A 26,630-nucleotide genomic window follows, 5' to 3' on the forward strand; every position below is an offset into this window, starting at 1 on the left:
GAGACCAACCTGGCCAACATGGTGAAACTCCATCTCTACTAAAAATACAAAAATTAGCTAAGCATGGTAGTGCATGCCTGTGGTCCCAGCTACTCAGGAGGCTGAGACAGGAGAATCACTTGAACCTGGGAGGTGGAGGTTGCAGTGAGCTGAGATTGCATCACTGCACTGCAGCCTGGGCAATAGAGGGAGACTCCATCTCAAAAAAGAAAAAAAAGTTAATTCCAAATGTGTTAAAGATATAAACATGAAAGGTGTAAGTCAATTTTTTTTAATTTGAAGAAAAAGTAAGCTAATGCTTTGATGATCTCTGACTCTGAATAAAGAAGAATTTCTTTTTTTTTCTTTTTTTTTTTCTAACAGACAAGGTCTCACTGTGCTGCCCAGGCTGGAATGTGGTAACCCGATCATGGCTCACTGCATCCTCAAACTCCTGGGCTCAAGTTATTCTTCCTGCCTCAATGCCCCAAGTAGCTAGGACTACAGATGCATACCACCACACCTGGCTAATGCTCCCTTTAAATTTTCTGTAGAGATAGGGGTCTCGTTATGTTGCCCAGGCTTGTCTCAAACTCTTAGCCTCAAGTAATCTTCCTACCTTGGGCTCCCAAAGTGCTGGGATTACAGGTGTCAGGCAACTTGCCTCAGAAGTTGCCTGACACCTGTAAGTTGAGGCAAAGAACCTCAGAATTTCTTTTTTTGTTTTGTTTTGTTTTTCTTTTCTCATGTGTCCTCAGTCTGAAGAATTTCTTAAGCAAGATACAAAAAGCACAAAATCATAATGAAACTATCCATCATCTCTACATTGAATGGGAGAACTTTCTTCATCAAGAGATACCATTAAAAGAGTACACAGACAAGGCACAAACAGCAGTTTTGGCATACAGACTGTCTTCAAATGGTCAGGGCACATACTATATAAAGAATGCCCTTGAAGGAAAAGACAGAAATCAACTAAAACATGGGAGAGAAGAATTAGCAGTTATTTCACAGAGGAGGAGATATGAACAATAGGCCGATAGAGGATAAAAAGATGTTCTACCTCAGTAATTTTGTAAATGGAAATTACAACATTTACAACTAGACACCATTACATATCCACCAGATTGGACAAAAATACGATCACACCAAGTGTTTCCACCAGCTTTTCCTCCGCAGTGTCTCCTGGACCCGCCCTGGCTTTCATCCTCTTGCCCAGGAATCCTCCCTCCAGGCTCCCTACCTCACTTTGCTGGTGGCTTTCTTCCCTCTGGTCTCCCCTGGCTGCAGACCACCTGAGATTACTTTTCTTGAGGCTGTTGCTTTCACCACCCCATATTTCCTTCCCCATGATTCAGGAGGAAGATGAGTCCTTCACTTTTTAAAACTCCATGAATATTTTCACATACACAGTCATCCCCGAGGTATCCACTGAAGGTTGGGGCCCCTGAAAATACCAAAATCCACAGATGCTCAAGTCCCTTATGTAAAATGGTGTTCTATTTGCCTATAACCTTCCAACACCCTCCTGTATACTCTAAATGCTCTCTAGATTACCCATACCTCATGTAAATCTATGTAAATAGTTGCAGTATTGTATTGGCTTTTTATATATTTTTTTAATTGTTGTGTTGTTGGGTTTTGTTGTTTTCTTTTTCTCAGAATTTTTGATTCCTGGTTAGTTGAATCACGGATGCAGGACCCACAGATGCAGAGGGTGACTGTACAGAAGAAAAGCATCTGTTGCCTTTCCAGGCCAAGCTTTCTGTCTGTTCTCTCTAGCAATAATCTTCTCATTCTCAATGTCTTCAGGCTTCCTATTCCTTTGCCTACAGAACAAGTGCTCTACCTCTTAGAAAGCCCTTCTCTTAATCCTCTTGTATAATCATCAACTCTACCAGGCAATGGAAGAAAACAGAGTACCCTGGTTGCCTCCATTCATTCCCCACCCAATTTAAGCTGGTTTTTGGCCCCCTCACTTGACCAAAACTGCCTCTGCAGAAGGTCAGCAATGATGTTATAATTGTGAAACTATACTGTATGTGCAAAAGTGTATGCAACATATATACACAGTTTGAGAGGCATAAATCGGTGTCCCTGCTTCATGATCCCTGTTACAAATAGGATACTGTTAGTAAATAGAAGTCCCCTGAGAGCAGGAGATCACGTTATACTCCACCCCTGGTGTCCCCAGAACCTTCCCAGAGCCTTCATCATCCAGGCCTCCTATAGCCTGTTCATCTAGAATCTCCTCTTCTGCTGCAGTGGGTCAGCTAATTTACCTGACCAGGGGGTCAGATTACTCACTGAGGCTAATGAGGGCTGTCTGCCATCTCTGGAATCTGAGTTTCCAGAAACAAGTTTCCTGCCTTTGTAGCCGACCTGCAAGTGACTCAGGGCCAAGCACAGGGAGACATATGAAGCAGGATAGGCCTTTAGGTCTCTTTATAATTAACTTAAAAGCTATCTCCATGTTAAGGCCCATGCAGTCTACTTCTTTTTGCTATCAGCTTAGTCCCATTTCCTGAGTTACCATATCCATTACCCCATAGATAACTGAGTTGGGCTGATTTTCATTTCAATTGTGAGTGTTATAAAACCTTTTGTCCTGCTTTTGTGTTATTATAGAACTCTAGTCACCTTATTATAGCTTCATTCTTTTTAAGGCATTTTCTCAATGTTTCCAATATCAGTGGAGGGCATCAGTCTTCCAGTGATTCAGTGTGAGCTAATCCAGCTTCTAATGAAATTGGCAGAAACTGTCAGTGCCTATCTGAACCTCAGTCAGGGTTGGGTCCAATTTTGTTCATAAAAAGGGCTCATTTGGTTGATCTCTGTGTTCATGTTAATTAAAATCCTCGCAAAGCTAGCTACATCTACTGAAAGCCAGACATTAAAAGAAATTGACTTTAAAAACCATCCTGTTTTGAAAGTATTTCTAAAGAGCTTTGAAGCTGATTATAAGGGAGATTTCACAGCCTACCTGTTTGGCAACCTTTCTAAGATCATGTAGCAGTGGGGACACCTTCTGGAGCTTTATAGAAGTGGCCTTTTTACATAGAATTCCCTCTAGAGAGCTTCGAGGTAGATTCTAGGCACATTCCTCCACCAGTCACCAGACAGCAAAACTGTTTCTGCCAAGTTATTTAAAGGCAAAGTCAAAGGTGCCTTGCTTTTTCTCATCCAGATGACAATCAGAATGGGTTCCTCTTCTTTCGAAGGTCCTAGACAGCCCATTGTTTTGTTCCACGTGTTGTGGGTTCCACTTACTTTTGGAATGAAAAATCCTGCTTTGAGAGTCCCTGCCCTGGGTATGGCATGACACGAAAGGACCTGGGAGAAGCCCTCACCCGTGGATTGGCTGGACTCTCCAGCAAAGTCACTAAGAGCATGAGCTTTGGTGTGGGTCTAATGCAGCCACTGACCTGTCCTCTGAGCCTCAGTTTTGTCATCTGAAGACAGGATAGTCATAGTTAACTGCCTCCTCAAGCTGTTGTGGAGATGAAATGAAGCAGTGCTTATCAAGTGCTTCTTCGTTTCTGTAGGGCATAGTGATGAATGAGGTCAGCTGCAGTTACTTAATTAGGCCTCTTACCTGATACAGTTGCTTTTCCACTATTTTCTTCATGACCTTCTCACCACCATCTTCTAGGTCAGTGGTTCTCAGCCATGAATGCGTATTAGAATAACCTTGGGAAGTTTCAAATAGATTGATGCCAAGGAAATCAGAATCTCTATGGTTGGGATTCAGGCTTCAGTCTTTCTTAAGGGTCCATGAAGGATCCCAATGGATAGCCAACACTGAGAACCACTGTTCGAGAGGCTCCAATAGCAACTCCATTTGAGAACCTTTAAAAAGATGGTTTTCATCTCCTAACCTCTGAGTAACTTGAGTTTCAGCCTCTCAGCAATCTCTCATCAGTTTCCACCTTAGCACATGTGGCCGGTTGGAAGTATTTTGTGGTATAACGTCAGAGGGCTCACGGAGGCCACTTTCCATAATAGATACATGTCTTTAGTTGGCTTCCCCTTCTCACGTGGCAGAGCTAGACCATGCTGGTAGGGAAGGCGCTGGGCCAGCCCATCTGTTTCCATCTGTCATTTGCTTCCCAATGTGGGAGGATGAGCAAGTGTAGGACCACAAATTCAGACAATAAATATGGAAACATGGCAGGGACTTCGTGTTTGCACCCAGAGGGGCTTAGAAATATGCTCACTTTTAATATAATTTCAAGCAATGATTATAATCTGCTCCCTTTAGAAACAGCAGTCAGGGGCTTGCCTAATCTGGAGCAGATTTGCAATATGTAGAGTCAGAGGAAAGAAGGAAGGATGGGAGGCAGGGAGTTTACAAAATGAGAGAAGCAAAGTCAGATAGCTGAGAGCAAGAATAGGAGTTTGGGAAACCACCTGGTAAGATCTGACAAATAAAGATGTGTGGTTTGCACCAATTTATAAATTAGTAACAATGGAGATATGAGACTAGAACTGCAGGAGAAAATAATCGCTGATGAAATTAATTCACAGAGGCCACCAGCACACATTCCGACCCTTGGAGTGCTGGATACTCTCATAACTGGACCTCTGACCATGCAAGACACCCAGTGGCTAATATGGATCATCTTCTCATTTTGATACCAGTGATTTATAAGGATGATGACCAGCTTGCACCACTAAAAATACTGACATTTTATTTCTATACTTGAAATGTCTTCATTCCACTTGTTCATTCTGTAGTTGTTTATTGAGAATATTTGTTCAGGGCACTGTGCTAGGGAGAAAAAAACCAACCTGTGTATGTTAGCTTTTGCCACACAACCAAATACCTGAAACATAATTGTCTAAACAGAAAATGTGTATTAGTTCTCATAAATCTGTGAATCAGCTAGGTGGTTTTCAAGCTGCCATTTGCATCATATTTTTGAACGCCTCATTGGCCACAGAAGTCAAGCCAACCCCAGGTGCAAGACCTGAAGAAAACAGACTCCATCTGTAGATGGGAGGAGAGGCAAAGTTGTATTACAAAGAGTTGTGAATACAAGAATTGGAGGGATTTTTTTTAAACAAATAATAGACCATCTGATATAACATTTGAAGAAAACCAGATCTTTATAGCCCTTTTTACTACAGGGAGTTAACTACAGGACTCTTGACTAGAATTTCATTCAACAAATGTTAGGCATGACTCTAAGCTTGATATGGTGCCCAGTGCTGGAGATGGTGGTGAGAGAGACAGACATGGCTCCTGCCCCTGCTGATGAATAAATTATAATGTAGGATGTAGAAGTATGGAGATGACCCCTGAACCTGGTCTTGGGGGTCAGGGAAGATGTTCCAGTGAAAGTAACATCTAAGCTAATGCTTAAAGGTTCAGTAGATGTTAACTGCTCAATGCCAGGAGGAAGAGGTCCATGACAGCAGTCACAGTGACTGCTGGGGTAAGTACCAGACTGCAGTGGCAGCTGGGGCATCAGCACCTTCCCCGTCCCCATGGCTACTATCCCCCTTCCTGTCATGCCCACCCCCAGTGCTGACCATCACCGACCCCACCTCATTGCTTCTGTATTCATCATCATCGTCATCATCACCTGCTTACGTTGGGCACCTACACATACCCGCTCCCACAACAGACTTCTTCCTTGTCCCTGGGGAATCCACGTTCTCTCCTTCCTATTTCCTTTAGAGCAGGGGTTCTCAACCCCCTACGGAACAGTACCAGTTCATGGCCTGTTAGGAACTGGACCACATGGCAGGAGATGAGCAGTGGGTGAGCAAGCGAAGCTTCATCTATATTCACAGCCGCTCCCCATCACTTGCATTACCTCCTGAGCTCTGCCTCCTGTCAGATCAGCAGCGGGTTAGATTCTCATAGGAGCAGAAAACCTATTGTGAACTGCACATGTAAGGGATCCCGGTTGCATGCTCCTCATGAGGATCTAATGACTGATGATCTGTCACTGTCTCCCATTACCCACTGATGGGACCCATCTAGTTGCAGCAAAACAAGCTCAGGTCTCCCACTGATTCTACATTATGATGAGTTGTATAATAATTTCATCCTATATTACAATGTAATAATAATAATAGAAATAAAGCACACAACTGGGGGAGCTGTGGAGTGTAAATTACATCACAGTTTATCTCACTCAGAGACAAGGAGGCTGGGCTCTCATAGCTGCCACCCCTATCAGTCACTCCTTCCTGTAAGTCATACCCTATTGAGAGGGAAGGCAGCTCAGGGTGGGTGAGGCATCTCCCGTCAGGCCATGGCAGTGCTCCATACTCACAGCGCCTGGATGCATCACCCTAATAAAGTGCATCTGCTGCTGTCACCAGTTTAAAAAAAGTATTAAACAGCATATGCAGGCCCTTCCTGTCCAGCCAGTGGCTGATTTCATCCTCTGCAGTGGACACTCCCAGGACCCAAGTCTAATGAATCAGTGAATTAGAAGTCACTGTGTCTCCTACAGGGCTGCCCACCCCTGCCACCTTTTCCCACAGGACTGCACTGCACAGTCTTCAATGGGTGTCCAGCATCCAGCCTCCCATCTACAAAGATCATGGAAGCTGCAACACAGAACATTAATGGAAATACAAGCTTGTTCATTAGTGTTTTATTCTAGCACCACACTGCTTCCCATGAAGAAAGATCAGGAAATAAGTATGGTAGAATTTTTTTCTTTTTTACTTTGCAGCACAAAAGATTGTGTTGGTCCTTCCTCAAGAGTTGAAAAATAAAACATGAGGAGGGAAACCACTGCCCCCAAGCCAGTGCTATGACCTGCACGTGATTCTCCGGTAGCTACAGGGGTCATTTCTTTCCTGGCTCCTCCCTTGATTTGGAAAGAGGAGCTCTGGAATCGAAACAGTATCGATTGTTCTTGTTTGCTATGCACTCCCTTTTGAAAATAACTGAACCTAATCCTGTTTGGGCCAGGATACCAGGGGAGTAATCATCTGTTCCTGAGGGTAAAAGGAAATCTGATCGAAAAAACTCTACCAATGTCCTATTTCAGTTTTTCAGAGCAGGTTTTCCGGTTTTAATAACTTAAAGCCCTCATTACGGTAAAGGTTTCTCTGCCTCCTGTGGCTCAGGCAGCGAACAGGGAGGGCTGCCCTGCCTTCCTCTGTTGATTTCTGAAGAGACCTCTCGCTTCCCAATTGTCCAGGCAGCATTGTCGGCTGAGGTGTGGTTTGTCCTCAGGTATGAAGACCCTCCACAGCTTTGTATTTTTCCTTAACGGAAATTCCCATATGCTTTTTCTTTATACAGCACAACATCCCACAGGGATGCAAAGGCTGGATGGGAGAGTGCGGCTGGGTGGGGCAGCGAGCCGGCAAAGCCTCCCCAGGCATCTCTGCTGACCTGCGGTGGTTTAATAAGTGTTCAGAATTTTCCCTGGCTGATTTTCACTGTCCCTAGCTGGTAAGGCTGCAGTGATAGCCCCATGTTAATTATCAGCTCCATCCTCACCTGTCATATTGCCATTCCTACCCATAGCAGCTCCTAAATCTGGCTGCCGAATAGAGTTGCCTGGCAAGACTTAAAAATCTAACTCCTGAGACCTGCTGAACTGGAAAATCTGTCAGAGGATGAGGTTCAGGAATCTTCATTTTAACAAGCTTCCCAGAAGATTTTAGCACCCAGCCCAATGTGTGTTCTCTGCCTCTAATGGAGTGGTTTCAGCCAGGGATAAAGTCAGTTAGAGACATCTAGTCTGGATCAAGTCAAATGGAAGCTCAGGCCAGAAGGTGCAAAGAGCTTCTCCATACTCTGTGACTTCTCCACGCTTTCCCATCCCCTCTTTCTTTCTTTTTTTTTTTTTTTTTGACAGAGTCTCACTCTGTCACCCAGGCTGGGGCGCAGTGGCACAATCTTGGCTCACTGCAACCTCTGCCTCCTGGGTTCAAGCAATTCTCCTGCCTCAGCCTTCTGAGTAGCTGGGACTACAGGCATCCACCACCATGCCCAGCTAATTTCCCATCCCCACTCTTTATCACAGGTTGACAGAGAGGGTGCAGAATAGTCAGATTACCCTCCATGGTATTCAGCTGTTCTCATTTAACAATCCACATACCCATTCATCCATCCATCCATCCATCCATTCATCCATTCTCTCATTCATTCAAACATCTGTTGAGCTTGGGCTCTAAATATAAGACCCTGTACAATAGGGTCTGTAAAGGGGATACCCTGGATCTTCCTTCTATATGGTAATAAGCCCATCCACAGATCATGCCAGCCCAGTGTTTTCCCTTCTTAAAAAGAGCAAGCAGAGCTCAGCTCAGAGCCCTCACCCAGGCAAGAAAATAATTACATTGATTTTTTTCCATTGTGTTGATTTTTCTAAATATGATAGATAATACTGTGTTTTCATTTATAGTAATGACATAGAATTTTCCTTTAAAATAAGCCTATTAGTGAACACCGCAATGTGATATCACCATATGCTCATTTGAATCACTGAAATTTAAAAGACTAACTACTAAGTGTGGATGAGAATGCAGACCAACTGGAACTGTCATAATGCAGGTGGCAGTATAAAATGGTACAACAACTTTGGAAAACTGGTTGGCACTTTTCTGTAATGTTAAATATACATATACCATACAACCCAGCAATTCGCTTCCAAGAAATTTACCCAAGAAGAATTAAAACATATGTCTACAAAAAGACTTGTATGTAGATGTTCATAGCGACTTGATTCGTAGTATCCAAAAGCTAGAAATAGCTGAGGTGTCCATCAACAAGACGGGAGTACATCCACACTATGGAATACTGCTCCAGAAAAAAGGACCAATCCCTGCTCCATGCAGCAACATGGATGAATCTCAAAAACATCACACCAAGCAGAAGAAATCAGACACAAATTAGTACATATTTCCAATTCCATTTCTATATAAGTGTAGGGAAATTAATCTCTAGTGATATCAAGCAGATGAGTGCTTGCACAAGGCAACTTTTTAGGATGATGGAAACATTCTGTATATTAATATGATGATAGCGCCACAGATGTGCATAAAACTCATCAAACTGTGTCCTTACAAATCGTGAAGATGGTAGTGGGATGCCTGAAATTTAGGAAATGATACTCCAGGACATGATTAGAGTGTACAGTATCCTAAAAGAAGTGCAGATGAAATGCTGTGAAACTTCCAAGGGAGGCATAATTTATTCCAGCGGGAAGATGGGCCAGTGGTGGGAGCTTCACATAATGGATGACATTTCTGGGGAGGCTGTAAGTACAGATGGGGCCAAAATGAATATATAAGTTAAATGAATTGAAATTCACATCAAGAGCTTAAAATAGGTAGAGGAGGGGCAGAGAGGGGTCCAGAAAAAGCCGTGCACCAAAGGGAAATAGGAAGAATGGGGGAGACCCCACCACCTTTCTCTTTGTGACATCCAAAGGCCTTTTTAATCAGTGAAACCTGGACTTATGAGCTTCAGCACCAGCTGGTACAGTTGCTTCTTTTCCCCTGGGTTCCTCTGCTCAGAAAACTTTAGTGGCAGCACAGCTTGTTGGCAGGACCAGGACTAGGTTGTGGCAAGCAAGGCACTGAGGTCACATTGTAGGAGACAAGGTCGCGTAAGAAACCCGAGCCTGCATTTCCAGGCCTCTATCAGAGAGTGCTTCCCAGGCCTCAGCCGAGTCATATATGTGCTTTCTGGTGATCTGGGAACAGGATCCGCAGTGGCTCATTCATTCATTCATGACCATGGCGACTACTTACTCCAGGCCAGGCTCTGGATTAAACACCATATTGGACACCAGTCCTCAGCAAGTCCACATCTAGCAGGGATGGTAAAAATAAATGTGAAAGGGGAAGCCCAGGGGCTATACTGAGAGGAAAGATACTGGGCCCAGACTGGAAGTCAGAAAACTTTTTTTTTTTTTTTTTTTTTTTTTGAGACAGAGTTTCGCTCTTGTTACCCAGGCTGGAGCGCAATGGCGCAATCTCGGCTCACCGCAACCTCCGCCTCCTGGGCTCAGGCAATTCTCCTGCCTCAGCCTCCCGAGTAGCTGGGATTACAGGCATGCGCCACCATGCGCAGCTAATTTTTTGTATTTTTAGTAGAGACGGGGTTTCACCATGTTGACCTGGATGGTCTCAATCTCTTGACCTTGTGATCCACCCGTCTCGGCCTCCCAAAGTGCTGGGATTACAGGCGTGAGCCACCGCGCCCGGCCCAGTCAGAAAACTTTTTAAGAGCAAGTGAAACCTCAGCTAAGATTTGAAGAAGGCAAGTTCAAGGGAGGGTATAGGTTAGACCTGCCTGGTCTAGGATTTGGAGCTTGGCCTTAGAAACTGAGAGCCCACTGAGCACTGATTTGCAAAAACTGATGTCTCCTGTCTCCCCACATTCCCTGCCCCATGCCTTTGCAGGTTTGTGACAATGCCAAAGCCCTACAGTGCCCCGCTGTCCCATACAGAGTCCATCCCAGCAACCTCACCGACTGCCAGCTCACCAGCACTCCGAGTTGCAGTAGAGTCCCCCGAGATGGATTTAAATAATTCTGTTAAGTAAGTGCAAATGCAAAACCAACATGGATTTTTTAATAGTTTTCTTTTCTTTACACTGACTTAATTCTCACCACTCATCCCTCACTAGTTCATTCATCCAGTCCCCAGTCCACAGTTTAGTAAGTGTCTTCTATGCGTAGACCCCAAACTAGACCTCTGGGATAGGGAGGGGGTACCGTCATGAGCCCTGGGGGACTGAGCCCTTCCTATAGTATTGTCCTCTCTGTATGTCCAAGGTCTACAGCCAGGATTAGATCCAGGGTAGCAAGCAGGGAAGAATATAACAATTCACCAAACATTATATCCCTGCAATAAAATGCTCCAATAAATAAGGAAACTTAACATTGAGCACAAAGGACACCCAAATTGTCTGAAGAATTGGTAGAGCTTCCTAGGACTTTTTGTAAGCTGGACATGGGCTTGATGGGCCAGGAAAGAAGAGTTGGGACCCGGGCAAAACTGACCAGTTTAGTGGCCTAGATCACATGTTTGGAAGCATAGGACAGCAGACCTCTGATCAGCTGACCTCTTGAGAAAGGTATCCCTTGATTGGGAACCCCCTACTTTTTGAGGTGTGATAGAGGGAGAAGAGGAAGACAGGGCAGTTACACACCTGAGACTGCGGTGATGACAGCCCAATGAGTGAATCTCTGCATTTCATTCACCTCCCCAGGACTCTCCTCGTGAATGAAGATGCCAGTCCTGTGAATGAAGAGCTCAGAAAAACGAAAGTGTCCAGTGTGGTCTCAGACGTACGGTGTCCTTTCCCTGGGGAGGGTTGGCAGGTCGAGGGTCCTTCCCATAAAACAAAGACAGAACCAGAAGCAGAGTGGCCAGTGCAATGCTTGGATTTAGTTGGGACACGGCTGCACAGTTTTACCCACATCTTTTCCCAGCCAAACACCCCAGAGCCAACACTCAGGGAGAACCCAGAACACCTTAGCACATGGAACTTCTCTACAATGGAAAAGCCATTTATCTCTAAACTTTGGTGATCTTGCAATGTTCCTATACCCTAGACGGAGGATGCTAAGGAGAAATATTTGCTTAGTAATTCCACAGCAAAAACAAAAGCAAGAGAGCTTCAAAATTAATACCCTTAAATTCTCCTTCTAGAGTCATAGCTTAATGAAACTATTGGAGATACAAAGATGCATACAAAGATGCTTGTTACAACATTTTAGAAAGAGCAAAAAAGGAAAACTAAATTCCTGCATTACATGATGAGATGCAAACTTTTAAGATAGTGCTGAGTGGGATTTTCCTGTGGTGTGGGTGGGAGTATGAATTGGCATAACCTCTATAACATACGACTTGGCAAGTATATCAAAATTTAAAATGTGTTGTCCCCTTCTAGAAATTATCCTCCAGATACACCTCTTCATTTGCATAAGGCATTTTATTTCCTTGTACACTGCAGCTTTGTTTATAAAAGCAAAAAATGTTGGAAATAACTTAATTCCTCCAATAGGAGACCATCTGAATAAACTAAATTACATCTATGCAAGGCAATCTATGAAATTCTTTTTTAAAATGATAAAGTTCTCTATATATTAATTTGGCACAATCTCTGATGTATTAAGAAAAAATGCTCAGTGCAAAACAAAGTATATTGTGTGCTGCTATTCGTATGAAGAAAAAGTCAATAAAAGCAACCAACACTTACTGAGCACTGCTCTAAGCTCAAAGCTTTCATATATATATATATATATATATTTTTTTTTATTGCACTTAGGTTCTGGGGTATATGTGCAGAACATGCAGAATTGTTGTATAGGTACATACATGGCAATGTGGTTTGCTGCCTCCATCCCCCCGTCATCTGTATCTGGTATTTCTCCCCATGTTATCCCTCCCCAACTCTCTACCCTGCACTGTCCCTCTCCTATACCCCACCAAAAGACCCCAGTGTGTAATGCTCCCCTCCCTGTGTCCATGTGTTCTCATTGTTCAACACCTGCCTATGACTGAGAACATGCAGTGTTTCATTTTCTGTTCTTGTGTCAGTTTGCTGAGAATGATGTTCTCCAGATTCATCCATGTCCCTACAAAGGACACGAACACATCATTTTTTATGGCTGCATAGTTCCATGGTGTATATGTGCCACATTTTCCTTGTCCAGTCTATCATCAGTGGACATTTGGGTTGGTTCCAGGTCTTTGCTATTGTAAACAGTGCCACAGTGAACATATGTGTGCATGTGCCTTTATAATAGAACAATTTATAATCCTATGGATCTATACCCAGTAATGAGATTGCTGGGTCAAATGGAATTTCTATTTTTAGGTCCTTAAGGAATCACCACACTGTCTTCCACAATGGTTGAACTAATTTACACTCCCACCAGCAGTGTAAAAGTGTTCCTATTTCTCCACATCCTCTCCAGCATCTGTTGTCTCCATATTTATTAATGATCACCATTCTAACTGGCGTGAGATGGTATCTCATTCTGGTTTTCATTTGCATTTCTCTAATGACCAATGATCATGAGCATTTTTTTCATACGTTTGTTGGCCTTATAAATGTCTTCTTTTGAAAAGTGTCTGTTCATATCTTTTACTCACTTTTGAGTGGGTTTGTTTGGTTTTTTTCTTGTAAATCTGTTTTAGCTTTTTGTAGATTCTGGATATTAGCCCTTTTTCAGATGGGTAGCTTGCAAAATTTTTTTTCCCATTCTGTTGGTTGCCGGTTCACTCTAATAATTGTTTCTTTTGCGGTACAGAAGCTGTGGGGTTTAATTAGATCCCATTTGTCTATTTTGGCTTTTGTTACCAATGCTTTTGGTGTTTTAGTCATGAAGTCCTCGCCTATACCCATGTCCTCAATGGTTTTGTCTAGGTTTTCTTCTAGGGTTTTTATGGTGGTAGGTCTTATGTTTAAGTCTTTAGTCCATCTGGAGTTAATTTCAATGTAAGGTATTAGGAAGGGGTCCAGTTTCTGTTTTCTGCACATGGCTAGCCAGTTTTCCCAACACCATTTATTAAACAGGAAATCCTTTCTCTGTTGCTTGTTTTTGTCTGGTATGTCAAAGATCAGATGGTTGTAGAGGTATGGCATTGCCTCCAAGGCCTCTGTTCTCTTCCATTGGTCTATATCTCTGTTTTGGTACTGGTACCTTGCTGTTTTGATTACTGTAGCCTTGTAGTATAGTTTGCGGTCCAGTAGCGTGATGCCTCCCACTGTGTTCTTTTTGCTTAGAATTGTCTTGGCTATGCGGGCTCTCTTTTTGTCCCATATGAACTTTAAGGTGGTTGCTTCCAGTTCTGTGAAGAGGGTCATAGGTAGCTTGATGGGGATAGTGCTGCATCTATAAAATACTTTGGGCAGTATGGCCATTTTCACAATATTGATTCTTCCTAACCATGAACATGGAATGTTTTTCCATCTGTTTGTGTTCCATCTATTTCCTTGAGCAGCGGTTTGTAGTTCTCCTTGAAGAGGTCCTTTATATCTTTTGTTAGTTGAATTCCTAGGTATTTTATTCTCTTTATAGCAATTGTGAACGGCAGTTTGTTCTTGATTTGGCTCTCTTTAAGTTATTGGTGTATAGGAATGCTTGTGATTTCTGCACATTGATTTTGTATCCTGAGACTTTGCTGAAGTTGCTTATCAGTTTAAGGAGATTTTGGGCTGAGATGATGGGGTCTTCTAAATATACAATTGTGTCATTTGCAAATAGAGACAATTTGACTTAATCCTTTCCTAATTGAATACCCTTTATTTCTTTTTCTTGACTGATTGCTCTGGCTAGAACTTCCTATACTGAATAGGAGTGGTGAGAGAGGGCATCCTCATCTAGTGCCAGATTTCAAAGGGAATGCTTCCAGGTTTTGCCCATTCAGTATGATATTGGCTGTGGGTTTGTCATAAATAGCTTTTATTATTCTGAGATACATTCCACCAATACCTACTTTATTGAGAGTTTTTAGCATAAAGTGCTGTTGAATTTTGTCAAAGGCCTTCCCGGCATCTATTGAGATAATCATGTGGTTTTTGTCTTTGGTTCTGTTTATGTGGTATATTACATTTATAGACTTGCATATGTTGAACCAGCCTTGCATTCCCAGGATGAAGCCTACTTGATGGTGATGGATAAGTTTTTTGATGTGCTATTGCAATCGGTTTGTCAGTATATTATTGAAGATTTTTGTATCTATGTTCATCATGGATATTGGCCTGAAGTTTTCTTTTCTTATTGAGTCTCTGCCTGGTTTTGGTGTTAGGATAATGTTGGTCTCATAAAATGATTTGGGAAGGATTCCCTCTTTTTGGATCATTTGGAATAGTTTCAAAAGGAGTGGTACCAGCTTCTCTTTGTATGTCTGGTAGAATTCGGCTGTGAACCCATCTGGACCTGGGCTTTTTTTGGTTGGTAGGCTATTAATTGCTGCCTCAACTTCAGTACTTGTTATGGGTCTATTCAGGGTTCTGACTTCTTCCTGGTTTAGGCTTGGGAGGAGGCAAGTGTCCAGGAATTTATCAATTTCTTCCAGGTGTATTGATTTATGAGCATAGAATTGTTTGTAGTTATCTCTGATGGTAGTTTGTATTTCTGTGGAGTCAGTGGTGATATCCCCTTTTTCGTTTTTTATTGCATCTATTTGATTCTTCTCTCTTTAATTTTTTATTAATCTGACTAGTGGTCTGTCTATTTTGTTGATCATTTAAAAAAAAAACCAGCTTCTGGATTTTTTGAAGGGTTTTTTTCTGTCTCTGCCTCCTTCAGTTCTGTTCTGATCTTAGTTATTTCTTGTCTTCTGCTAGCTTTGGTCTTGCTCCTCTAGCTCTTTCAATTTTGATGATAGGGTGTTGATTTTAGATCTTTCCTTGCTTCTCATGTGGCCATTTATTGCTATAAATTTCCCTGTAGACACTGCTTTAAATGTGTCCCACAGTTTCTGGTATGTTGTGTCTTCATTCTCGTTGGTTTTGAAGAACATCTTTATTTCTGCCTTCATTTCATTGTTTATCCAATCAACATTCAAGAGCCAGTGTTCAGTTTCCATGAAGTTGTGTGGTTCTGAGTTAGTTTCTTAATCCTGAGTTCTAATTTGATTGTGCCGTGGTCTGAGAGATTGTTGGTTATGATTGCTGTTCTTTTGCATTTGCTGAGCAGTGATTTACTTCCAATTATGCGGTCAATTTTAGAGTAAGTGTGATGTGGTGCTGAGAAGAATATGTATTCTGTGGATTTGGGGTGGAGAGTTCTGTGGATGTCTATTAGGTTTGCTTGGTCCAGATCTGAGTTCAACTCTTGGATATCCTTGTTAATTTTCTGTCTCATTGATCTGTCTAACATTGACAGTGGAGTGTTGAAGTCTCCCACTATTATTGTATGGGAGCCTCTTTATAGGTCATTAAGAACTTGCTTTATGTATCTGGGTGCTCCAGTATTGAGTACATTATCTATTTAGGATAGTTAGCTTTTCTTGTTGCATTGATCCTTTTACCATTGTGTAATGCCCTTCTTTGTCTCTTTTGATCTTTGTTGGTTTAAAGTGTATTTTATCAGAGACCAGGATTGCAACTCCTGCTTTTTTTTTTTTTTCTCCATTTGCTCAGTAAATCTTCCTCCATCCCTTTATTTTGAGCTTATGTGTGTCCTTGCATGTGAGATGGGTTTCCTGGATACAGCACACCGATGGATTTTGACTTTTTATCCAATTTGCCAGTCTGTGTCTTTGATTGGGACATTTACCCCATTTACATTTAAGGTTATTATTGTTATGTGTGAATTTGATCCTGCCATTTTGATACTAGCTGGTTGTTGTGCCCATTAGTTGATGCAGTTTCTTCATTGTGTTCCTGCTCTTTACCATTTGGTACATTTTTGCAGTGGCTGGTACTGGTTGATCCTTTCTGTGTTTAGTGCTTCTTCAGGAGCTCTTGTATGGCAGGCCTGGTGGTGAGGAAATCTCTGAACAATTGCTTGTTTGTAAAGGATTTTATTTTTCCTTTGCTTATGAAGCTTAGTTTGGCTGGATATGAAATTCTGGGTTGAAAGTTCTTTTCTTTAAGGATGTTGAATATTGGCCCCCAGTCTCTTCTGGCTTGTAGGGTTTCTGCCAAGAGATCTGCTGTGAGTCTGATGGGATTCCCTTTGTGGGTAACCTGACCTTTCTCTCTGGCTGCCCTTAGCATTTTTTCCTTCATTTTGACCCTGGTGAATCTGATGATTGTGTGCCTTGGGGTTGCTCTTCTTGAAGAATATCTTTGTGGTGTTCTCTGTATTTCCTGGATTTGAATGTTGGCCTGCCTTGCTAGGTTGGGGAAGTTCTCCTGGATAATATCCTGAATAGTGTTTTCCAGCTTGGATTCATTCTGTCTGTCACATTCAGATACACCTATCAAACATAGATTAGGTCTTTTTACATAATACCACATTTCTTGGAAACTTTGTCCATTTCTTTTCACTCTTTTTTCTCTAATCTTACCTTCACATCTTATTTCATTGAGTTGATCTTCAGTCTCTGACATCCTTTCTTCTGCTTGGTCAATTCAGCCATTGAAACTTGTGTATGCTTTGTGAAGTTCTCATGTTGTGTTTTTCAGCTCCATCAGGTCATTTATATTCTTCTCTAAGCTGTGTATTCTCATTAGCATTTCGTCAAACCTTTTTTCAAGTGTTTTGGGAACCAAGGCAAGAGGATGGCTTGAGGCCAGGAATTCAAGACCAGCCTGGGCAACATAGCAAGACTCCAGGGTGTGGTGGTGCCTGCCTGCAGTCCTAGCTACTCGGGAGGCTGAGGTGGGAAGATCACCTGGGTCCAGGCATTCGAGGCTACAGTGAGCTCTGATCATGCCACTGCACTCCAGCCTGGGTGACAGTGACAGACACCTTGTCTCTCTCTCTCTCTCTCTCTCTCTCTCTATATATATATATATATATATATATACATATGCACACATATATGTACATATAGGTACATATGTGTATATCTATGTATATATACATGTGTACATAGGCACTCAATAATACAGAAAAATTAAAGCAAACATCCTCAAAATTCCTATCTTCTTTCTACCCCACTGGGAAAGATGCTACTGAAATTCTTAGCAGAGAACCTCCCCGATATTTATATTTGCATATGCAAATCTCTGAAGGAATTTACACACACTCGCACCTTCAGACACAAGACATATGTAATTTTACGTGAATGGAACTGCTGTTCACTCAATAATATGTTGTACACATCATTTCCATACATAAACATACATGCATTTTCCTTCATGGATAGAGGTACCACACATACTTCATTTAAAGTGACCTCCTATTGATGGGCACTGAGTTGGCTTCCAAAGTTTTGCTGTTATAAATAATGCTGCAGTAAACATCCTTGTATGTACATTTTAGTCATTTGCTCAGTTATCTCCCTGGGGAAAAAGATGTGCTATTTTTATAATCATATACAACAAACTTTGTTTTTCTGTCAATTGATGATCTATTTTGAATGCTTGCCAGCATTTCCTCACATCTTTAATTTCTAGGAATTAAAAATTAGCTCTGCTGAAACAGAAAGAATATACTCAAGCCAGAGCCAGGTGGAGGATCAGGAATGCCTACAGACTTGTGAACCAAATGAGATGCTTTCCATCGGAATAGAAGAAGTAAGTGACACCGTGAGACTCCTGACCTTATCAGGTACTGACTTTCCTTTCTAGCTGAGCACCTGCCCCACATTAGAAACTTAAATCTCACCAGAACACTGTTACCATCACTACCATTATGTGTTTTCAAGGTGCTGGGCTACCTTCTACCAAATGAGTTAAAGACTGAAATTAATCCATAAATTGACATAAGTTTCACTTACCCTTGGCAGGTATTCATCCCAATAGCTGCTCTCTTATGGAATGACTTTCTCTGCAGGTTTTTGATATTTTGCCCCTCTATGGAGTGTTGCAGCCACACAGCAGCCACCAAGTGTCGTTCACCTTCTATGGACACTGTAACATCATTTCACAGGCTAAAGCTCTGTGTGAAGTGGAAGGCGGACCCACCTATGAAATAACACTAAAGGGAGAGGCGTCCCTGGTCAGCTATTCCTTTGACACCAAGGATATTCACTATGGATTACAGGTATCACAAACCATCAGGTGGAGGTTTTCTGGTTTTGCCTTAAGCATCTTAAACAAATCTTCTCCTGAACCCTGATCATCACAGTCTCACCATCACCCCTGCCCTTGATCCCCAGTCTGCCTCCCTAACCCTGATCATCCTCCTGCTCCCAACTGTTTGCCAGATACTTGCACTTGTTTTTCTTATTATCTCCTGAAACACAGCATGTTAGATACTCAAGGTCACTTTCCCTTTCAATCCAGGAGCCTGTTCCAGCTTCTGCATTTCTCTCAAGAGCACTACCATTTTCTCACACCCCTAGGTTTACAATCTCCAGGGCTTTTCCACCACATCTCTCCTTCACCTCTCTATATCCTTATAAGTATCCAGGGTTTGCTGACTCATCAACAGGGTCCCCTCTCTGAGTCAGTTTTCCCTTCCCATTGGCACTGTTATTACATAACAGGGTCTCATCAAGCCATTCCTAAATTATTACAGCAGTTCCTCCCACACTGTAATGTGCCTACAAATCCCCTGGGAGTCTTGTTCAAGTGCAGATTCCGATTCAGTAAGTCCAGAGACATTTTCCAAATGGTGTTGTCATCCCATCAATCCCTGGCCAATTAAAACCTGAAGCATTTGGGAAAGCAATGTAATATTGACCAGAGCGTGGTTTCACATTCTGGTTTTACTTCCTCCTGACTGCATGGCCCTGGGCATATTGCCTCTCCAAGCCTCAGTGTCCCTCATCTATAAGATGGGAATGGAGTAACAGGCCTGTCCTTCCAGGAGCTGTCATTATTTGGCGTCCATTCTGTGCTGTGCTGGGTTAGAGTTGGATGTCAATTGTCGTGAGTTCCTTCAGGTCAGAGCCCATTCCTCTACCTGGGTGAGGCTATCCTAAGCCTCTCCATTAACTGGTGATCTTTACACTGTAAGTTTCATTTTCCATACTTCCCTATTATAATCCATACATTTCAGTGTGGCCAAGCTGGTCTACCCCCTGGTCCCACTGAACCCCAGCCCTTCATGCGGCTACACTTTCTCTTACCTTATCCCTCTTATCCTCCACTCTGCCAAGCCCAAACCTCTGCATCCTGTAAGACCCAGCTCAGCTCCTTCCTCAGTTATCTTTTACTTTACATTCCCTTGGCACTTAGTGATACTCTTTGCCGTAATATAATATACTTTCCCATTTTAGCTTTGGAATAATTTTCAATTAATTCCATCAGTACATATTCTCTTCCCAATCAGATTCTGATTGGGAGACCATATCTCCTACGAAATTTCAGTGAAGACGGAATCTCTGTTACATAGCTCCTGCATGTATAATTACTGAATTGTGTGCATCTATGTGTGTTTGTCGATCAAAGATTGTGCCTAAAATTAGATTCACCTAACACCTACAGAGACTATCTCCATGATGCTGACCAAATAGAATTCTCTTTCCTTCCTCATCTCCAGGGTCCTTTGGGCACTTGCTTTTGGCTCATCTGTGAGTGTAGTCTTTGAAGCAGCCAGTCCTCACCCTAGCTTTTCCTGAGGACCCCTAAAGTGGCCTGTTTGTAGTTATTGGGCCTGCTAACCCAGCTGGTGAATTATGTTAGCAAAATTCCAGGAAAAAGAACATGACTGGCCTGTTACACCCATGGTTCTCCATTTGAATGGAAAAAAAAATTATTCTAGAACATTCTAAACTCAAATCTTTTGTTTTTCTTACAGGACAAAATCCAGAAGGCGAATCTTCTTAATGTAGAAAGGTTACTTTAAGATTCTCTATCACAAGTTCCTGTAGTGAAAAAACTGAGACCCAGGAAGGTTAAATGCTCAACCCCACAACCAAACCTAAACTAAATCCATTCTTAGAAGAACTAAGAGCCAGTTTTCCAGAGTCTAGGTTTCCAGTTGGCATTTGCTGTGATGCTAAGATATAGACTGACCAGTGTTTATATCAGGAGCTGTCACATTCTAATCCATGAGGCATGTTTCTGCACCTTTGTCATGATCAAAGCCATATCCCAAAAGTGGGTGGCAAAGGAGTCACTCTTCCCCTTCTCTTCTCAAGCTGTTTGACCACATCACAGAGAGGGAAATCACGCTGATGAACACGGGGAAAGTCAGCTTTGAGTTCAAGGTTCTGACTGACCACCAGTCTTCTCCAGACAACCTTCTACCTGGAGTGCCACTAATTCTGCCTCTTTCGGTAAGTAAACAGTGGGAGGGGCCTGAATTCAAACCTACAAGCCTCACCCCGATGCATGTGAGGATTCACAGCCAGGACTACAGGTGTGACTTTTTCTTCTTATTAAAACTGAAGAACTCTCAGAAGCAGAAAAAAATAAATAAATCCAAGCCACTTCAATCACTGATTAAACAGATATTTGTTTAGTCCCCAAGTAGTCAGTTTCCAGGCACCAGGGATACAGCAATCAATAAGACAGATGCAACCCATGGATTTTTTTTTTAACCATGATAATGAGACTAATTTATTTCCACCGGTGTCTTCACACTGCCCTTGTAATTCCCGAGGGCCTCCTCTCCACTGACTTTAGCAGGTGTGAAAACACCAGCAGAGTGTGCTGAGCCAAACTGGTTTCAGAAGCAAACAGAGGAAGTGATTTCTTGTTCATATTATGTTGATCTACCAGTTTTAAGGAACATTTCTTGAATTTTTCTTATTATGAAAATAGCACACAATTGTTACAGAAAAAAATGAAAATATTTTTAAAGTATAACTATTCATACTCTTGTAATCCCAAGATAATGAGTGCCATCATCATTGATGGTAAAGTCTGTTCTTCCCCTAAATTATCTCACATATTTGAGTTTACTGCTGGTCTATTTATTCTTCATTGCTCTGTCTGTCCCTGCATTATCTGTCTGTCCCGACATTAATACTATACTATTTTTATTGCTGTGGCTTTAAAATACATATTAATATCTGTTAGGTCAACTCCCCTTTTGTTTTTTTCCCAATGTATTTTAGCTCACCTTTTGAATTCACTTTTTTGGTGTTTTGTTTGTTTGTTTGTTTGTTTTTGAGGCAGGGTCTGGCTGTGTTGCATAGACTGAAGTGCAGTGGAAAGATCTTGATTCGCTGCAACTTCTGCCTCCTGGGCTCAAGCAATTCTTCCACCTTAGCCTCCCAAGTAGCTGGGACCACAGGCATGCACCACCACACCCAGCTAATTTTTGCATTTTTTTTTTTTTAGAGACAGGCTCTCACCATGTTGCCCAGGCTGGTCTTGAACTCCTGAACTCAAGAGTCTGCCTGCCTCAGCCTCCCAAAGTTCTGAGATTACCCCAAAGTTCTGAGATTACAGGCATGAGCCACCACATCCAGCCCAAATTCACTCTTATGTTTTGTTTCTCTAACCTCCTAAATTGAATGCCTGCATTCTTTTTTTTCTTAGTCAATAACGAAAAATTGTAAGATTGTTCATTTGCCTAAGGACACCTTTAGCCTTATTCCTTATATTTTAAGAAAATTACAGATAAAAAAGTAGAAGTCAATTTTGTATGTTTCACACATTAATATTTACTACTATAACTTTCATTATTTTCTAAGTTGTCTAATATTATAGTTTTACTTGCAAATATAATTTAAAATATATTTTTCTTTTTTAAATTTCCAAATGACTAAGATTTTTGCTTTTGTTATTTAAACTGTTAGTAATATTGAGGTTTTTTTGAATCGTGATCAGATAATATGGCCCTCTAAATTCCTACTTAGTTAATTTATTAATATATTTTAGTGACCTGAAGTGATTTTTTTTTTTGAGGTAGAGTTTCGCTCTTGTTACCCAGGCTGGAGTGCAATGGTGCAATCTCGGCTCACCGCAACCTCCGCCTCCTGGGTTCAGGCAATTCTCCTGCCTCAGCCTCCTGTGTAGCTGGGATTACAGGCACGCGCCACCATGCCTGGCTAATTTTTTGTATTTTTAGTAGAGATGGGGTTTCACCATGTTGACCAGGATGGTCTCGATTTCTTGACTTCATGATCCACCCGCCTCGGCCTCCCAAAGTGCTGGGATTACAGGCTTGAGCCACTGTGCCCGGCCCTGAAGTGATTTTTAATATGTTTGAAAATAATGTTACCTGGGCTATAGAATGGAGATTATCATACCTGGAATCTCTAGTAAAATAACCTGAATAATTATAACATTCAAATCTTCTCTATCTTTTTCTAAGACTCGAGAGTGGCATATAAAACTTTTGTCCATTTCTCTATTGTTTTCTACACAGCACCTTTTAGTTTTATGCCTTTTTTGTTTCTCTGTCGACACAGAAGATCTCATGGCTATTCTGTGTTCATCATGGACTGTGTTTTGTCTACCTTAAATTGCCTTCTTGTTCCCTTTGAATGCTCTGCTTTGAATTCCACTTTGTTTGGTTGTAGTATTGTGATTGCTGCTTTCTTTTTACCTTACATCGTTTGCCCATAGTCTATTTCATTTTGTTTTAGGCTTATACATTGAAGAGTACACATTCTTCAAAACAGATCACATACAACATGTGTATTTCAAATTTATTTTTTAATTTTCTCTGAGAGCCCTTCAGTTTCAATAGGAACATTTAACACATTCTTATAATTAGCAAAACTGAAATACTTACTGTTATTTCCTTCATTGGATTTTGTTTGTCTATTTTTAAAATTCCCTTAGTGTTTCCTTTTCATTCTATCTTTTTAACACAATTGCTATGTTTTCCTTGCCCTTTTCCTAAATTTTTAAAAGCATTTGAATTTACATTGCTGCAGTTATTGTAAATTGATGACCATACAGAGAACAATTTGGCCTTATCTATTAAAATTAGACTTTGACCCAGAAATTTCACTTCTAAGAATTTATTCTACATACATGTTCCCACATTTGCACAATGATGTGTTTGTAAGATTATTTTCTCTATATTTTGTAATGGCAATAGCAAAAGACAAGAAACTAACTAAATGTCTATCATTGAGAAACTAGTTTTTAAAAATATATTAAACCTATGAAGTGGAATAATACATAGCAACTAAAAATGATGGAGTAGCTCTAGATGTACTAACATTGAGTTAATTGTAAAATATATTGTTAGGTAAAAAGAAGATGAAAAACACTCTATATGCTACCATCTGCATTTAAAATACATGTATATTGTTGGATTCACTTAGCTACTATTTTACTTTAAATTTTTGCACCTTTTTATAGCAATTGTTAGTTAATAAATTTCCTTCTTCATGCTGCATTTCATCAGTTTGGATATCAGATTTTTAAAAAATGGGCATTTCTCTTTTTTCTGTTTCCTGAATGGCTCATAAACTAAAGAGATGATCTGTTTTGAAGGAGTGGTAGACCTTGCTTCTAATGCCGTGTATTCCTTTGCCAGGGTAATTTTCTTCATTTTTCAGTTTCTATATAGGATACAGATCACTCTGGGGTTTTTTAATTTGGTTATTCATATTTTTCTGGGAAATTATTAATTTCACGAACGTTTCAATATGTTGAAATAAAGTTTTCTCATAATCATATATGATTTATGTACTATTTTACTACATCTACTACTTCTTTCCTTGTCTTCTTAATCAGTCTCGCCAGTTTTGTGTATTTGATTTGTCATTTTTCAAATAAACAGTTTTTGGATTTATGAACCTCGTCTATTTCTTTGCACTCTGTTTCATTAAATCTCTTACTCGTTTCCTTCTTTCCTCAGGTTTACTTAGTCATTGTTGATGTTGTTGTTTTAACTCACTGAGTGAGTTGAGCCTGTGACATACTTGTTCTCCCTCTTCTGGTCTTTCTACTGCGTAGGGTTTTATCAGTTCACATCAAGAGCAGGTATTGAAAGTTTACTACCTACCTGGAGTACCTGAGGTCTTTAAAAGGAGTTTCCAGATACAGATCGCCCACCTGGACCCAGAAAGTATCACTCTGAGTGGAGAGGGAATCTTTCCCCAAATCTGCCTCGATCTCCCCAGGAACCTCACAGGTACTACTTCACATTGGAATATTTCTCCACTGGGGGGCAAAACAAACATTTTAGCTTTGCTTATTGGAAGGTTGCTGGCTACTTAATTTATTTGCTTAGAGATCCCGTGTGGCTCTCTTCCATGTTATTCCTCAATTGCCAAATTGGTAACCTGAGTTTAGTGAGACAAGAAATGATCTATGGCAGTCCCAGATGAAGAACCCTGGTCAGTTTGGCCATTACTGAATTACTTACAGAGGGATCGGGAAATTCACCTCCTTTTCCTCCACTTGTGCACTTTCCTACCAGCCCTGGTCTTTCCCTGAGCTGTCCTTTCCCAGTGGTATTCTCCTAGACGGCCACTGGGAAGGTGAGAGCCAACGTGCTTCCAGGCGTACAATTCTCAAAGTATAAACTGCACAGAAGGGCAAACAGATCCTGAGCCAATATTCTGGCACTACACAAGGTAAAGGCTAAATTAGACTTTAATAATTGTCTTCCACTTACGTTTTCCAGTTATTTCTGGCGCCTGGGACTATTCTTTCCTACCAGAATATTTCTGTCTTGGTGGGTTCCAGATCTCAGCTGAGCAGGCCCTTTTAGCCATAGACTGTCCCTGGCTCTTTCTTCTAGACATCAGGTACAGGATGATGGGTCAGGCAAACTTCTCACCCTTCATAAATCCCTCTTCAAGCTCATTGAAATCTACTTTCCCTCAAAAACTTCAGACTAAATCCTCCCACCCAGCCTTTCCTCTTACCACATTCCCTGAAGTCACTAACTCTCCTGTTGCTAATCATCTGCTGAATTCTAATTGTCTTCTCCCTGAAAACTTGCAAAAAAAAAAACATATATATATATACACACATATATAATGTGTGTATATATATGTGTGTGTGTGTGTGTGTGTATGTATATATATGTGAGCAAGACCCTGTCTATTTTAAAAGGTCTCACTCTGTTACCCAGGCTGAAATGCAGTGGTGCGATCATAGCTCACTGTAACCTTAACTCCTAGGCTCAGGGGATCCTCCTGCCTCCGCCTCCTGAGTAGCGGGGACTACAGGTATACACTGCCATGCCTGGCCTCCTTTTTTTTTTTTTTTTTTTTTTTTTTTAAGATGGGATCTCACTTTGTTGCCCAGGCTGGTCTTGTAATCCTGGTCTCAAGTGATCCTCCTACCTCAGCCTGACAAAACACTAGGATTACAGTCGTTGAGCCATAATGCCTGGCAATAAATGTCACTAACGCCAAGACCATGTTACACTCTCGTATCTAGAGTTCAAGCCAGGCAAGGGTTACTCCAGCTCCACATGTAATTTTCAGGAAGGAAGACCTTTGCCATATGAGTGAAAACAGGGCACCCAGCTAGCCTCATCAGAGCAGTAGATACGGTTTGGCCAGTAAGGGCTTTAAAATAATTTAAATTTGAACACCGTTGATTGAGTCTTCTGTTCTCCAGTTCACTACAGTCACGGCATTTCCTATTGTGTTATAATAGGCTTCTTTTCTTTTTTCTTCCTTTTTTTTTTTTTTTTTGAAACAGTCTTACTCTTTCACCCAGGCTAGAGTGCAATGGTGGGATCTCAGCTCACTGCAGCCTCTGCCTCCGGGTTCAGGCTATTCTCATGCCTCAGCCTCTCAAGTAGCTGGGATTATAGGCACATACCACCATGCCCAGCTACCTTTTTGTATTTTTAGTAGAGATGTGGTCTCGCCATATTGCCCAGGCTGGTCTTGAACTCCTGAGCTCAGGCAATCCACTGGCCTCAACCTCCCAAAGTGCTAGGATTACAGGCATGAGCCACCACACCTGGCCTTTAGTAGTCATTTTAAATGACTTTCCTACCTTGCCTTTCAAAGTATTTGGATTTGTACTGGCTTAGTGGTGAATTCGGGTGGGAATCTCTCTACCAATTACCTACCCTCCCTGATTCAGGATATTGTGGCATATTTAGTGTTAATTAAAGCAACTTGACCCAAACATATTTTTTGTTAATTGAGATTTAATAAACATAAAAACTGACTTAAAGGATGACCAGCTGCCTGGGTTGTCCAATACTGGGAGAGCTTCGGGGTTTAAGTGCCAGACCAAGAAACCCCCAAGCACACCAGGA

At 41.5% G+C, this 26,630-nt stretch overlaps 1 protein-coding gene across 24 annotated transcripts in view; it reads left to right on the forward strand.

Annotated features, from left to right (window-relative positions):
* Window positions 1-26,630, forward strand: part of HYDIN (HYDIN axonemal central pair apparatus protein) — a 516,394-nt gene that overhangs the window by 314,378 nt on the left and 175,386 nt on the right. For 23 of the 24 annotated variants that reach the window (XR_008478211.2, XR_013530165.1, XR_013530166.1 and 20 more), the window contains 6 exons: window positions 10,369-10,506; window positions 11,180-11,258; window positions 17,996-18,115; window positions 18,375-18,584; window positions 20,629-20,766; window positions 24,356-24,533. Coding sequence is in view for 20 of the 24 variants with exons in the window: in XM_078357699.1 (XP_078213825.1) it covers window positions 10,369-10,506; window positions 11,180-11,258; window positions 17,996-18,115; window positions 18,375-18,584; window positions 20,629-20,766; window positions 24,356-24,533 (863 nt within the window). In the remaining 4 variants the exon portion in view is untranslated. Of the gene's footprint in view, window positions 1-10,368; window positions 10,507-11,179; window positions 11,259-17,995; window positions 18,116-18,374; window positions 18,585-20,628; window positions 20,767-24,355; window positions 24,534-26,630 lie in introns of those variants that run through there. The other variant, XR_013530167.1, reaches the window with a different exon arrangement.

The sequence above is a fragment of the Callithrix jacchus genome, chromosome 20, assembly GCF_049354715.1.
Source record: "Callithrix jacchus isolate 240 chromosome 20, calJac240_pri, whole genome shotgun sequence".
Taxonomy (NCBI): domain Eukaryota; kingdom Metazoa; phylum Chordata; class Mammalia; order Primates; family Cebidae; genus Callithrix; species Callithrix jacchus.